The 12,500-nt window shown below is 46.7% G+C and overlaps 1 protein-coding gene across 1 annotated transcript in view; it reads right to left on the bottom strand.

The window, feature by feature from the left end:
* The window catches only part of LOC311329935 (dihydropyridine-sensitive L-type skeletal muscle calcium channel subunit alpha-1-like), a gene marked incomplete at both ends in the record, with an annotated part of 45,380 nt that overhangs the window by 29,496 nt on the left and 3,384 nt on the right, over positions 1-12,500 (bottom strand). Inside the window, 8 exons of the mRNA XM_084461887.1 lie at positions 1,089-1,167; positions 1,833-1,978; positions 2,225-2,328; positions 3,071-3,276; positions 3,532-3,684; positions 4,618-4,751; positions 5,571-5,710; positions 12,115-12,220. Of these exons, the coding sequence (XP_084318013.1) occupies positions 1,089-1,167; positions 1,833-1,978; positions 2,225-2,328; positions 3,071-3,276; positions 3,532-3,684; positions 4,618-4,751; positions 5,571-5,710; positions 12,115-12,220 (1,068 nt within the window). The remainder of the gene's footprint in view (positions 1-1,088; positions 1,168-1,832; positions 1,979-2,224; positions 2,329-3,070; positions 3,277-3,531; positions 3,685-4,617; positions 4,752-5,570; positions 5,711-12,114; positions 12,221-12,500) is intronic.

The raw sequence follows: 12,500 nt of genomic DNA, 5'->3' as shown, positions 1-12,500 counted from the left end.
AGTCATGTGATCATACTCACTAGTAGTAGATGGTGATAAAGACATGTGATCATACTCACTAGTAGTAGATGGTGATAAAGTCATGTGATCATACTCACTAGTAGTAGATGGTGATAAAGTCATGTGATCATACTCACTAGTAGTAGTGATAAAGTCATGTGATCATACTCACTAGTAGTAGATGGTGATAAAGTCATGTGATCATACTCACTAGTAGTAGTGGTAACGTCATGTGATCATACTCACTAGTAGTAGTGATAACGTCATGTGATCATAGTCACTAGTAGTAGATGGTGATAAAGTCATGTGATCATACTCACTAGTAGTAGATGGTGATAAAGTCATGTGATCATACTCACTAGTAGTAGATGGTGATAAAGTCATGTGATCATACTCACTAGTAGTAGATGGTGATAAAGTAATGTGATCATACTCACTAGTAGTAGATGGTGATAAAGACATGTGATCATACTCACTAGTAGTAGATGGTGATAAAGTCATGTGATCATACTCACTAGTAGTAGATGGTGATAAAGTCATGTGATCATACTCACTAGTAGTAGTGATAAAGTCATGTGATCATACTCACTAGTAGTAGATGGTGATAAAGTCATGTGATCATACTCACTAGTAGTAGTGGTAACGTCATGTGATCATACTCACTAGTAGTAGTGATAACGTCATGTGATCATAGTCACTAGTAGTAGATGGTGATAAAGTCATGTGATCATACTCACTAGTAGTAGATGGTGATAAAGTCATGTGATCATACTCACTAGTAGTAGATGGTGATAAAGTCATGTGATCATACTCACTAGTAGTAGATGGTGATAAAGTCATGTGATCATACTCACTAGTAGTAGATGGTGATAATGTCATGTGATCATACTCACTAGTAGTAGATGGTGATAAAGTCATGTGATCATACTCACTAGTAGTAGATGGTGATAAAGTCATGTGATCATACTCACTAGTAGTAGATGGTGATAATGTCATGTGATCATACTCACTAGTAGTAGATGGTGATAAAGTCATGTGATCATACTCACTAGTAGTAGATGGTGATAAAGACATGTGATCATACTCACTAGTAGTAGATGATGCGACCCTTCCCCTCCAGCTCATACAGGCTGTCTGTCTCAGAGCCGTCGGTCAGGGGAAGGAGTCCTGTAGGAAACACACAGCATTAGGGTGGATGTGAATGTGACTGAATAGAGCACAAGAGAATAGGATAGAATACAATAGAATAGAATGGATCTTCGTTTGGTGAGAGAGAATTTGTCTCGCACAATAAAATACTGGTTAGATATATCGACTTAAACATCTAGGTAAATTGAGATATGCAACCAAGAGTATTGCCAGTGACACAGTCGTGTCCCCTTGGACTGCTAGTCCCAGATCTCTGCTAGTCCCCTGCTAGTCCCAGATCTCTGCTAGTCCCCTGCTAGTCCCAGATCTCTGCTAGTCCCCTGCTAGTCCCAGATCTCTGCTAGTCCCCTGCTAGTCCCAGATCTCTGCTAGTCCCCTGCTAGTCCCAGATCTCTGCTAGTCCCCTGCTAGTCCCAGATCTCTGCTAGTCCCCTGCTAGTCCCAGATCTCTAACATGGCGTCCATTTTGGGGCGTTCTACTGCGCTCACGGAACACGGACAGGCAGGGTTCTACTGCGCTCACACGGACAGGCAGGCGTTCTATTGCGTTCTACTGCGTTCTCCTGCGCTCACAGACAGGCAGGCATTCTACTGCGTTCTACTGGCGTTCTACTGCCCTCCCAGGCGGGCGTTCTACTGCGTTCTACTGCGTTCTACTGGCGTTAGACGGCGTTCCCGTGCACCTTTACCGTCCTGCTCGACGTCCAGGACCTCGGCCTGCGTGATCCACTCCATGTAGCCCTTCAGGTCCTCGTCCAGCTGCTGGCGCTCACGCAGCTTCTGGAACTCTCCGCGAGACTTGGCCTTCTCTCGCTCCTTGGTGAACTCTCTGTGTGTGTGTGTGTGTGTGTGTGTGGGGGGGGGAGAGGAGGAGGAAGTTTAAAAAAATCTTGCTTGGGATTGTGGGAGAACGTAAGCACGTTTGAAGACAGTCAGACAGGCAGTTTCTGAACATGCACCCAGGACAGAACTTCCTGTTTTAGAGACTTGTCTGAGGTCACTGAGGGAAGAAGGCCAGCATCAGTCACTAGGATGTGATGACCCAGCGCGAGGGGCGAGGGGGAGGACAGCGTACCCACTGAGCACGCCCAGAACCAGGTTGAGGATGAAGAAGGAACCGAGGAGGATGAGGGTGACGAAGTAGAGCCAGGGCCAGTCGTTCCCGATGGCGTCGTTCACCTGAAACACACCGCAGGGGGCGGAGCCTCAGTCATGAGGTGGCACTGTCACTATATACTTAGGGGCCCCACTGGAGTGAGCACATGTCTTTCCTGTCTATTACTAAAAAACCTGATTGGACTAAACATTGGTTTAATTGTTGCCACCCCTCTGTGCTCCTGTTCTTAGCGGCCTTAACACCACGCCCAGGAACAACAGTTGAAAATTAGCTTTAAGCAAATACTGACATTTATAGTCATGTTTTTAATGTGTGCTGTTGATTAATATGTACTGTCCCTGTACAAATAAAATCGTAAATAAAAAGTCATTATTCAGCTAAGGAACACTAATATCATTCTCTCAAGGAAACGTCAGACACGGATATGAAAGTCTAGCGTTCCCTTGAGAGAAGGGAACAGTGTGACGACCAGAACCCTGACCAGGACCAGAACCCTGACCAGACCCAGACCCAGACCCAGACCCAGACCCAGACCCAGACCCAGACCCAGACCCAGACCCAGGTCCAGACCCAGATCCTGGTCCAGACCCAGACCCAGACCCAGACCCAGACCCAGACCCAGACCCAGACCCAGATCCTGGTCCAGACCCAGACCCAGACCCAGACCCAGACCCAGACCCAGACCCAGACCCAGACCCAGGTCCAGGTCCAGGTCCAGGTCCAGACCCAGGTCCAGGTCCAGGTCCAGGTCCAGGTCCAGGTCCAGGTCCAGGTCCAGGTCCAGGTCCAGACCCACATACTGACCCAGTAGAGAACATCGGTCCAGCCCTCCATGGTGATGGACTGGTAGACGGTCAGCATGGCGAAGCCAAAGTTGTCAAAGTGGGTGATGCCCTGGTTAGGCCCCGCCCATCCCGGCCGGCACTCCGTGCCGTTGACGAGACAGCGGCGTCCGTACCCGGCCTGGGCGCAGGGCGCCGGCTTCTCTCCCTCGGCCAGGGCTATGATGTCTGAGGAGGGGGGCGGGCAAGGCGGGGCGGTCACACGCTTATAACTCTGGCTGTCTTTCCCACGCATGAAGAATGACGTATTAAAGGGTTAGTCCACCCTCTAAAAACTATTATTTAACCTTTATCTTCAGTCTTGTTCAATTAGATGCGCAAAGTTTTGTTTTAATTTGCATTGCAGTGTTATTGAGTAACGTTATTAAACGGTAAATATACATGTTCTACGTGGTTCTTGTGATTGCGCTGAGGCTGGCGTACCTGTCCCCGTGTAGTAGCAGGTCTTGTGCATCTTACACTTGAAGAACTCCAGACCCACGATGGCGTAGATGGTGACCATGAAGAAGACCAGCAGGCCGATGTGGAGGAGGGGCAGCATGGCCTTGAGGATAGAGTTCATCACCACCTGTAGGCCTGGAGGGGAATAGCATGATATCACCTCCTTTATAACCTGATCAGGCCAGGGGAATAGCATGATATTACCTCCTTTATAACCTGATCAGGCCATGGGAATAGCATGATATCACCTCCTTTATAACCTGATCAGGCCATGGGAATAGCATGATATCACCTCCTTTATAACCTGAACAGGCCAGGGGAATAGCATGATATTACCTCCTTTATAACCTGACCAGGCCAGGGGAATAGCATGATATCACCTCCTTTATAACCTGACCAGGCCATGTTTTAGTAAAGAAATAGTTGTCAGATAAAACAATATTCTGTCAAATACATGCTGAAAACATCAAGAAATATAATACTAATATTTTGGAGACAAAGTGGATTATTTTGTTATTTTTAAGGTACACCGACAGACATAGTGTAAATGTATTTAAACATGACTGTGACTATATTTAGTCATTCTATTTGTACAGTGATTTTTACTCACTATACATTAACTTCATCGCCCATAACAATTAATGTAGTTGTATCTTTTGATCTTTAAACATATTTATGATCTTTAAACATATTTTATGATCTTTTTTATTTTTTTATGTACAGCGCTTTGGGTTCGAGAAATGCACATAGTAAATCAGATTTATTATTATTATTATAATATTTTTATTATATTATTATTATCATTATTATTATTATTATTATCATTATTATTTTCATTATTATTATTATTATTATTATTATTAGTGTGATGATTATTATTATTATCATTATTATTATTATTATTATTATTATTATTAATATTATGATTGTGATTATTATTATTATTATTATTATTATTATTATTATTATTATTATTATTATTATTATTATTATTATTATGATTGTGATTATTATTATCTACAGTAATAATGAACCCAGTGATGGGTGTGGTGCAGTGGGGTCTCTTACTGGGGACCCCTGAGACGAGACGGAGGGGTCGTAGCACCCTGAACGCCCTCAGCGCCTTCATATCGAACCCCCCGCCCTTCTCCATGGTAACGCCCGCCAGATAGTTGATGGTGTCCAGGGCGAGGGTGAAGAGGCTGTGGAGTTAACACAGCACAGCTATGGAACACGGAACATTCTAGAATATACAACACAGAACATTCTAGAACATACAACACGGAACATTCTAGAATATACAACACAGAACATTCTAGAATATACAACACGGAACATTCTAGAATATACAACACAGAACATTCTAGAATATACAACACAGAACATTCTAGAATATACAACACAGAACATTCTAGAATATACAACATTGAACATTCTAGAACATACAACACAGAACATTCTAGAACATACAACACAGAACATTCTAGAATATACAACACAGAACATTCTAGAATATACAACATAGAACATTCTAGAATATAGAATGTATAGAATACCCCCACAAAAAAACATCTCATACATGAGATGTCAATATTGTAGCTAGTCCTTCCTGAATAGTCATGTAGGCCTCGTATAGAGGTGAAGCAAAATGTGACTCATAACGTCTTTAGAGAGAGAGAGAGAATATTTTTTCTCACAGTGTCCACGCTTGAAACTGTAGGTTTGTAGGGTGGAATTCATGTTTTTGGTTTTGTCAACGGCTGATAAACAGTCCCAGGTTTGGTTGAGAATGTGTCTGTTAGTCTATGTTGATACAGAGACTGAACTGGGTGGACTCGCTTCTGCAGTCTCTCGGCCGTGGTCAGTCTATGTTGATACAGTCTCTCGGCCGTGGTCAGTCTATGTTGATACAGTCTCTCGGCCGTGGTCAGTCTATGTTGATACAGTCTCTCGGCCGTGGTCAGTCTATGTTGATACAGTCTCTCTGCTGTGGTCAGTCTCTCTCTCGTGGTCAGTCTTACCCCATGAACACGATGACAAAGTCCAGCACGTTCCAACAGTTCCGTAAATAAGCGCCCTCGTGGAATATCAACCCATACGCTATTATCTTCAGAAAACACTCCAGCGTGAAAATGAACAGGAAGATCCACTCCAGACTCTCCTGAAAGACACAAACACACACATGGGGACATGAGACTCTGCTTGGGTCACCATATTTCTCTCATGTCCTTTAAGATGAGAATATTCCTGTTGATGAAGTGTGAAAAGTGAGCATATGATGACTAAGGTGACAGAATCTTTGTCATCGGGGCTGATTTATAACCTAATAGGAGGAACAGCCACTTGACTGAACTGGACTTGTATTGCGTTCACTTTGCTTTCAGCTTGTTTCCTGATCAGAGCTTTGATGAAACAAGCCTAGAGGGGATTAAGGGGATTAGGGGACTCATAGAGAGGGAGGAATGGAGAGAGGGACAGAGAGAGAGAGAGGGGGGGGGCAGAGAGAGGAAGTGTGTGTGTGGGAGAGAGGAAAAGAGAGAGAGGGAGAGAGAGAAAGGGAGAGAGAGAGACAGGGAGGTACAACGAGAGGGAGAGAGAGACAGAGAGAGAAAGAGAGAGAGACAGAGAGAGAGGTTGCCATGAGTTCAATGCGTTGTCAGGATGATTAATGCACTGTCGACTGTTTGCAAAGGAAAATGTTGAATGTTTTTCTCAGTGGCATGTGACCTATTCATATCTGAGTTGATATGGTTGAACACAACCTTGTATATGAAAGTATTGTTAGCATTTCCGTCCCTGTTTCTTTATGATGCCAGCGTTGATAGTGACAGGCAGAGAGGAAGTGAACATGCGGCCGACAGCACCATGTATGGCTCCCCTCAGGGCCCTGTACTCCGCACGTGGGTGTGTGTGTGTGTGTGTGTGTGTGTGTGTGTGTACACATCCACTGGACACACACTGTGGCGGTCGCTACAACAGCGAGACAGAGGAAAACACATCAACAGCAGCTAAAAACGAAAGGAAAAACAGCTGGGTGGTAACGCTAACGTTTTGATAGGCTACACCGTCTGGACATGCTGCTCTATGTCTCTACAGTTATGAGCAGTAACCTTTATTAAAACCATCGCTGGGAAACACTGACTGAAGTCTTGACTGCTGTTCCGTTCTGGAGATACGAGCGACTCGTTTGAATGGACGGACGTACCGTACTTAACCACAGACTCTACCCACTGAGCAAAGACACGTCTAAAAGACGTCTTTTAGATGTCTTTTTCGGACGTCCAAAGACATCCAATTAGGAGCCAGAATGAAGGTTTTTTTAGTCGTTCAGATATTGAACCCGTTCTGCACGTCCACAGACGTCTTAGAGGGGTCCAAGCCAGACGTGTGAATATTGAGGGGTCCAGCAGACGTACAAACGGGGTTCAGGACCGACGGACGTTATTAAGACGTGATCTGAACGTCTCCCTGACGTTGTGTGTTTGCTGGGAACCACTCATCTGGTTTGGCTTCAACCGAAAGGTTGCTGGTTCGACACCCGGGCGGACGAGACAAGATTACCTTAACTGGTGTCTGTTGGGCTACTGGCTTGAGTCACTACCTACAGTACGACCGCGCCCTTGAGCAAGGCACTCAACCCCAACACTAGGGTATAACATCCAGGTGCCGGTCATACTGGCCGACCCGGTGCTCGAATCAAACGATAGAAAACAGAAGAGCAGAAGACCAAAGTCCCCTTGGAGGATTAATACAGGAGAACAAAACTAAACAAACTTCTACTGCAACCTGATCACCTACAGATTTCTTGCACTTTGCCACAAAGCACTTCATTTGTTTTTTTGCTTCCCTCTGGAATATGTAGAGGTGGGTCGTATGCCCACCTCCCTTGTTCTCTGTAAAGCGCATTGTGTTGCCTCTGGGTATGAAATGCGCTATACAAATAAAGCTTTGATTGATTGATTGATTGATTGATTCAACTAGTGGAAGACTAAACTAGTTGAGACCGGATCCCTTCTCTCTCCCTCCTCCAGGCATCTGAACTCTGAGAGACACAGAAGATGAGAAGAAGAAGAGTCTGACTAACTAGACCTATTTCTTGGAGGTGTGACATGAGCCCTGGCACCGTTAGCAGACACACGCTTCACTAGAATCCCAGTAGTGGAATAGAGTTTTATGAGGCCGTATCTCAGCAGGCAGGCGCCCCCCCCGTATGAGGCTCTCCAGTGACAGAAGCCGGTGGTCCGGGTCGCCCTCCTTCAGACCCTGGGGGGTAACGGAGGGGGGCTTCTTCTTCTGAGCCCCCGCCCATCTCGCCAGCTCCTCTTTCAGCCCTCACATCTGAGGTATGAGACACAGCGGGGGGAGGGGGGGGGGGGGGGCGTCAGAGGGTCATGGAGGAATCAGGCCAGAATGAATCAGGCCAGCATGAGGGCCAAACCAGATCTCCAGAGACGGGGGGATGAAGGAGTGATGGGTGTGTGAGAGGGTGTGTGTGTGTGTGTGTGTGTGTGTGGGAGAGAGAGGGTGTGAGAGGGTGGGTGTGTGTGAGAGGGGGTGAGAGGGGTGTGTCCTGGATCAGCTCCGATGGGTGTGTGTGTGTGTTTGTGTCCTGGCCCAGCTCCAATGGGTGTGTGTGTGTGTCCTAGATCTCTGATAGGTGTGTGTGTGTGTGTGTGTGTGTGTCCTGGATCTCCAGTGTGTGTGTCCAGGATCAGCTCTGATGTGTGTGTGTGTGTGTCCTGGACCAGCTTTATATTGAGGGCTGTAGTGTGTGTGTGTGTGTGTGTGTGTGTGTGTGTGTGTGAGGTGGTGGTGTTGAGCAGGGAGGCGGAGTCTAACATGTGTGCTCAGTAGCAGCTTGTGGCCTGGATGCCAAACATTAACACTTTGAGCCATGAGGTCAGGACTCTTTAGAGGGGTCAGAGGCTCGTTAGAGGGGTCAGAGGCTCGTTAGAGGGGTCAGAGGCTCGTTAGAGGGGTCAGGGGCTCGTTAGAGGGGTCAGGGGCTCGTTAGAGGGGTCAGGGGCTCGTTAGAGGGGTCAGAGGCTCGTTAGAGGGGTCAGGGGCTCGTTAGAGGGGTCAGGGGCTCGTTAGAGGGGTCAGAGGCTCGTTAGAGGGGTCAGGGGCTCGTTAGAGGGGTCAGGGGCTTGTTAGAGGGGTCAGAGACGGCCAGGCCTGCATGAGAGACCCCCGGCTCAACTGAGAAAACATCTTACAGCTTCTGGATGTGACCCTGAAACCCTCCCTTTAGGGGTTCGCTGTGAGGGCATTAAACCCCCCGGAGAGCTGTGTTGTGTCTTCAAGCTCCGCCCTGTGGCCGGCGCCCCCACAGAGTCAAACACACACCTCAGAGAGGTCTAAATATAGGCTAGCACACCCCCTGGACACACATCAGGAGGGGCAGGGCTGGGGGCCAGCTGCCCTGTCTTACCTTACATCTCACAACACAAGACTCATCTGAGTCACCTGCTATTCACACACTGAAGAGTGAGCTCCACCATTATCTCCTCACCAGACTCATAATTTAAAACCATTATCTCCTCACCAGACTCATAATATACAACCATTATCTCCTTACCAGACTCATAATATACAACCATTATCTCCTCACCAGACTCATAATATAAAACCATTATTTACTAACCAGAGACTCATAATGTGTGGTCATCCCTACAACAAATATTAATGATTGGCAATTGTGTAATTCTTGCTTAATTGGGTCATTTTTGTGAATGTACCACTCGATTCAGAACCCAACGGTCTGCAGCTCTCTCTGCATGACATGTTCCTGCTGTATCTTACCTGAAAAGGTGAGGTACCGTTACGAGCATCATGTGTGATATTGACAGTTCTAATATTGAAAGCCCCCCGACCAGCAGAGTGAAAACACACCCAGATAGCAACCCAGATAGCAGGTGGATCTGGGCCATATACAGGCCAGATCTGGCCCTTGTGGCTTAGTTCCGGCCCATATATGGCCCAGAATCATTACACATCCGCTTGCTATCTGGGAAGCGGATGTGTAATGATTCTGGGCCATATATGGGCCGGAACTAAGCCACAAGGGCCAGATCTGGCCTGTATATGGCCCAGATCCTCTTGCTATCTGGGCAAGCATGGGTCAAATGTACAGTAGATAGAAGCTGTGTCCACTACCACTGACTCTGGACTGACTCTCACAAGAGAAACACGCTGTTATGTGATGGTATCTAAACACCAGTAGTCTCATACTGGCCAAGGGAAAGGTTATATTCTACAGTCAAATAGTCTCTTTCTATGAATAAAAAAACAACCATGAATCCTGGTGATACATTCTGACCAAACAGCCTATGTTGTTAATTCGTCATGTTTGTATTTAAATGTATGGTTTGTATTGTAAGTGTGTGTTCCCTGATCTTGTGAGGAGTGAGATGGTCTAAGTCCAGCTATGACCGGCCCACGGAGGCATGTTGAGGATGAGACTCTGGGGGTTTCTGGACCAGCTGAGGATCGACTAGCGTTGGGAGGCGGAGAAGAGAGTCTGACCTCACAGACTCAAAAGAGGGCCATGACAGAGCTGCTAACACCACAGACCAGCGCCATGACAGGGCTGCTAACACCACAGACCAGCGCCATGACAGAGCTGCTAACACCACAGACCAGCGCCATGACAGAGCTGCTAACACCACAGACCAGCGCCATGACAGGGCTGCTACACCACAGACCAGCGTCATGACAGAGCTGCTAACACCACAGACCAGCGCCATGACAGAGCTGATAACACCACAGACCAGCGCCATGACAGAGCTGCTAACACCACAGACCAGCGCCATGACAGGGCTGATAACACCACAGACCAGCGCCATGACAGAGCTGATAACACCACAGACCAGCGCCATGACAGGGCTGATAACACCACAGACCAGCGCCACGACAGAGCTGCTAACACCACAGACCAGCGCCATGACAGAGCTGCTAACACCACAGACCAGCGCCATGACAGAGCTGATAACACCACAGACCAGCGCCATGACAGAGCTGCTAACACCACAGACCAGCGTCATGACAGGGCTGCTAACACCACAGACCAGGACCATGACAGAGCTGCTAACACCACAGACCACCTGACCAAGACCACAACGTTACTGACCAAGACCACAACGTTAGAAGAGAGAAGAAGAGAGAAGAAGAGAGAAGAGAGAAGAAGAGAGAAGGAGAGAGAAGAGAGAAGAAGAGAGAATAAGAGAGAAGAGAGAAGAAGAGAGAAGAAAAGAGAAGAGAGAAGAAGAGAGAAGGAGAGAGAAGAGAGAAGAAGAGAGAAGAAAAAGAGAAGAGAGAAGAAGAGAGAAGGAGAGAGAAGAGAGAAGAAGAGAGAAGAAGAGAAGAGAGAAGAAGAGAGAAGAAGAGAGAAGAAGAGAGAAGAAGAGAGAAGAGAGAAGAAGAGAAGAAGAAGAGAGAAGAAGAGAGAAGAAGAGAGAAGAGAGAGAAGAAGAGAGAAGAAGAGAAGAAGAAGAGAAGAAGAGAGAAGAAGAAGAGAAGAAGAGAAGAAGAGAAGAAGAGAAGAAGAGAAGAGAGAAGAAGAGAGAAGAAGAGAGAAGAAGAGAGAAGAAGAGAGAAGAGAGAAGAAGAGAGAAGAAGAGAAGAAGAAGAGAAGAAGAGAGAAGAAGAAGAGAAGAAGAGAAGAAGAGAAGAAGAGAAGAAGAGAAGAGAGAAGAAGAGAGAAGAAGAGAGAAGAAGAGAGAAGAGAGAAGAAGAGAGAAGAAGAGAGAAGAGAGAAGAAGAGAGAAGAAGAGAGAAGAGAGAAGAAGAGAGAAGAGAGAAGAAGAGAAGAAGAAGAGAGAAGAAGAGAGAAGAAGAGAGAAGAGAGAAGAAGAGAGAATAAGAGAGAAGAAGAGAGAAGAAGAAGAGAAGAAGAGAGAAGAAGAGAGAAGAGAGAAGAAGAGAGAAGAAGAGAGAAGAGAGAAGAAGAGAGAAGAAGAGAGAAGAGAGAAGAAGAGAGAAGAAGAGAGAAGGAGAGAAGAAGAGAGAAGAAGAGAGAAGAGAGAAGAAGAGAGAAGAAGAGAGAAGAGAGAAGAAGAGAGAAGGAGGGAGAAGAGAGAAGAGAGAAGAAGAGAGAAGAAGAGAGAAGAGAGAAGAAGAGAGAAGAAGAGAAGAAGAGAGAAGAGAGAAGAAGAGAGAAGAAGAGAGAAGAAGAGAGAAGAGAGAAGAAGAGAGAAGGAGAGAGAAGAGAAGAGATATCAGTGTAACCGTGAACCAGTACACCAGCGATCGATAGATACAGTGAGAGTCATGCTAACACTTTACATATGAACACATCAGCCATAAAAGACAAGCTCCAATAGCTCAGTCATGCTGCCCATCAATCTCATCTCATCCTGCATAGGTCTTGTGTAATTCAGGGGGGGGGGTTAGGGGAGTGAGGAGGGAGGGAGGAGGGGGGGGGGGGGTTAGGGGGGTGAGGAGGGAGGGAGGAGGGGGGGGGGGGTTAGGGGGGTGAGGAGGGAGGGAGGAGGGGGGGGGTTGGGGGGGGGGTGTTCTTGTCTTATTCTTTTCATTCTGTTCAATATAAAACGTTGTAGTTCTGACCAGGCTGGTGTTGGTGTTGTTGCTGTCCTCCTCGGGCATGGGCAGGAACACGGCCAGCGCCACGCAGTTGGCGAAGATGGTCAGCAGGATGATGATCTCGAACGGTCTGGAGGAGGGGAGGGTTCAGGACAGCAACGCGGAGACAAGATGGACGACCGACATGGAGGACGGGTAGACAACAGCAGCAGGACAGGATCGGAGGGATGTTTGATTTCCCAGACACACAGAATCTCTGTAAGCATGACGCTATTTTACGGTTCCTTTTTTATATTTTATTTTTTATATTTTATATTTTATATCTTTGTGTATCTGGGACTACGGCCTATTCAGCCAGCTGAGAGATTCTCTCTGTGCTACAGTACGAGTGATTGGCTGCTTTCTACTTC

Source organism: Borostomias antarcticus (assembly GCF_949987555.1).
Source record: "Borostomias antarcticus genome assembly, chromosome: 3".
In the NCBI taxonomy this organism is placed as follows: Eukaryota; Metazoa; Chordata; class Actinopteri; order Stomiiformes; family Stomiidae; genus Borostomias; species Borostomias antarcticus.
Note: the sequence above shows the minus strand (reverse complement) of the source record. Positions and strands in the feature narration are given on the sequence as shown.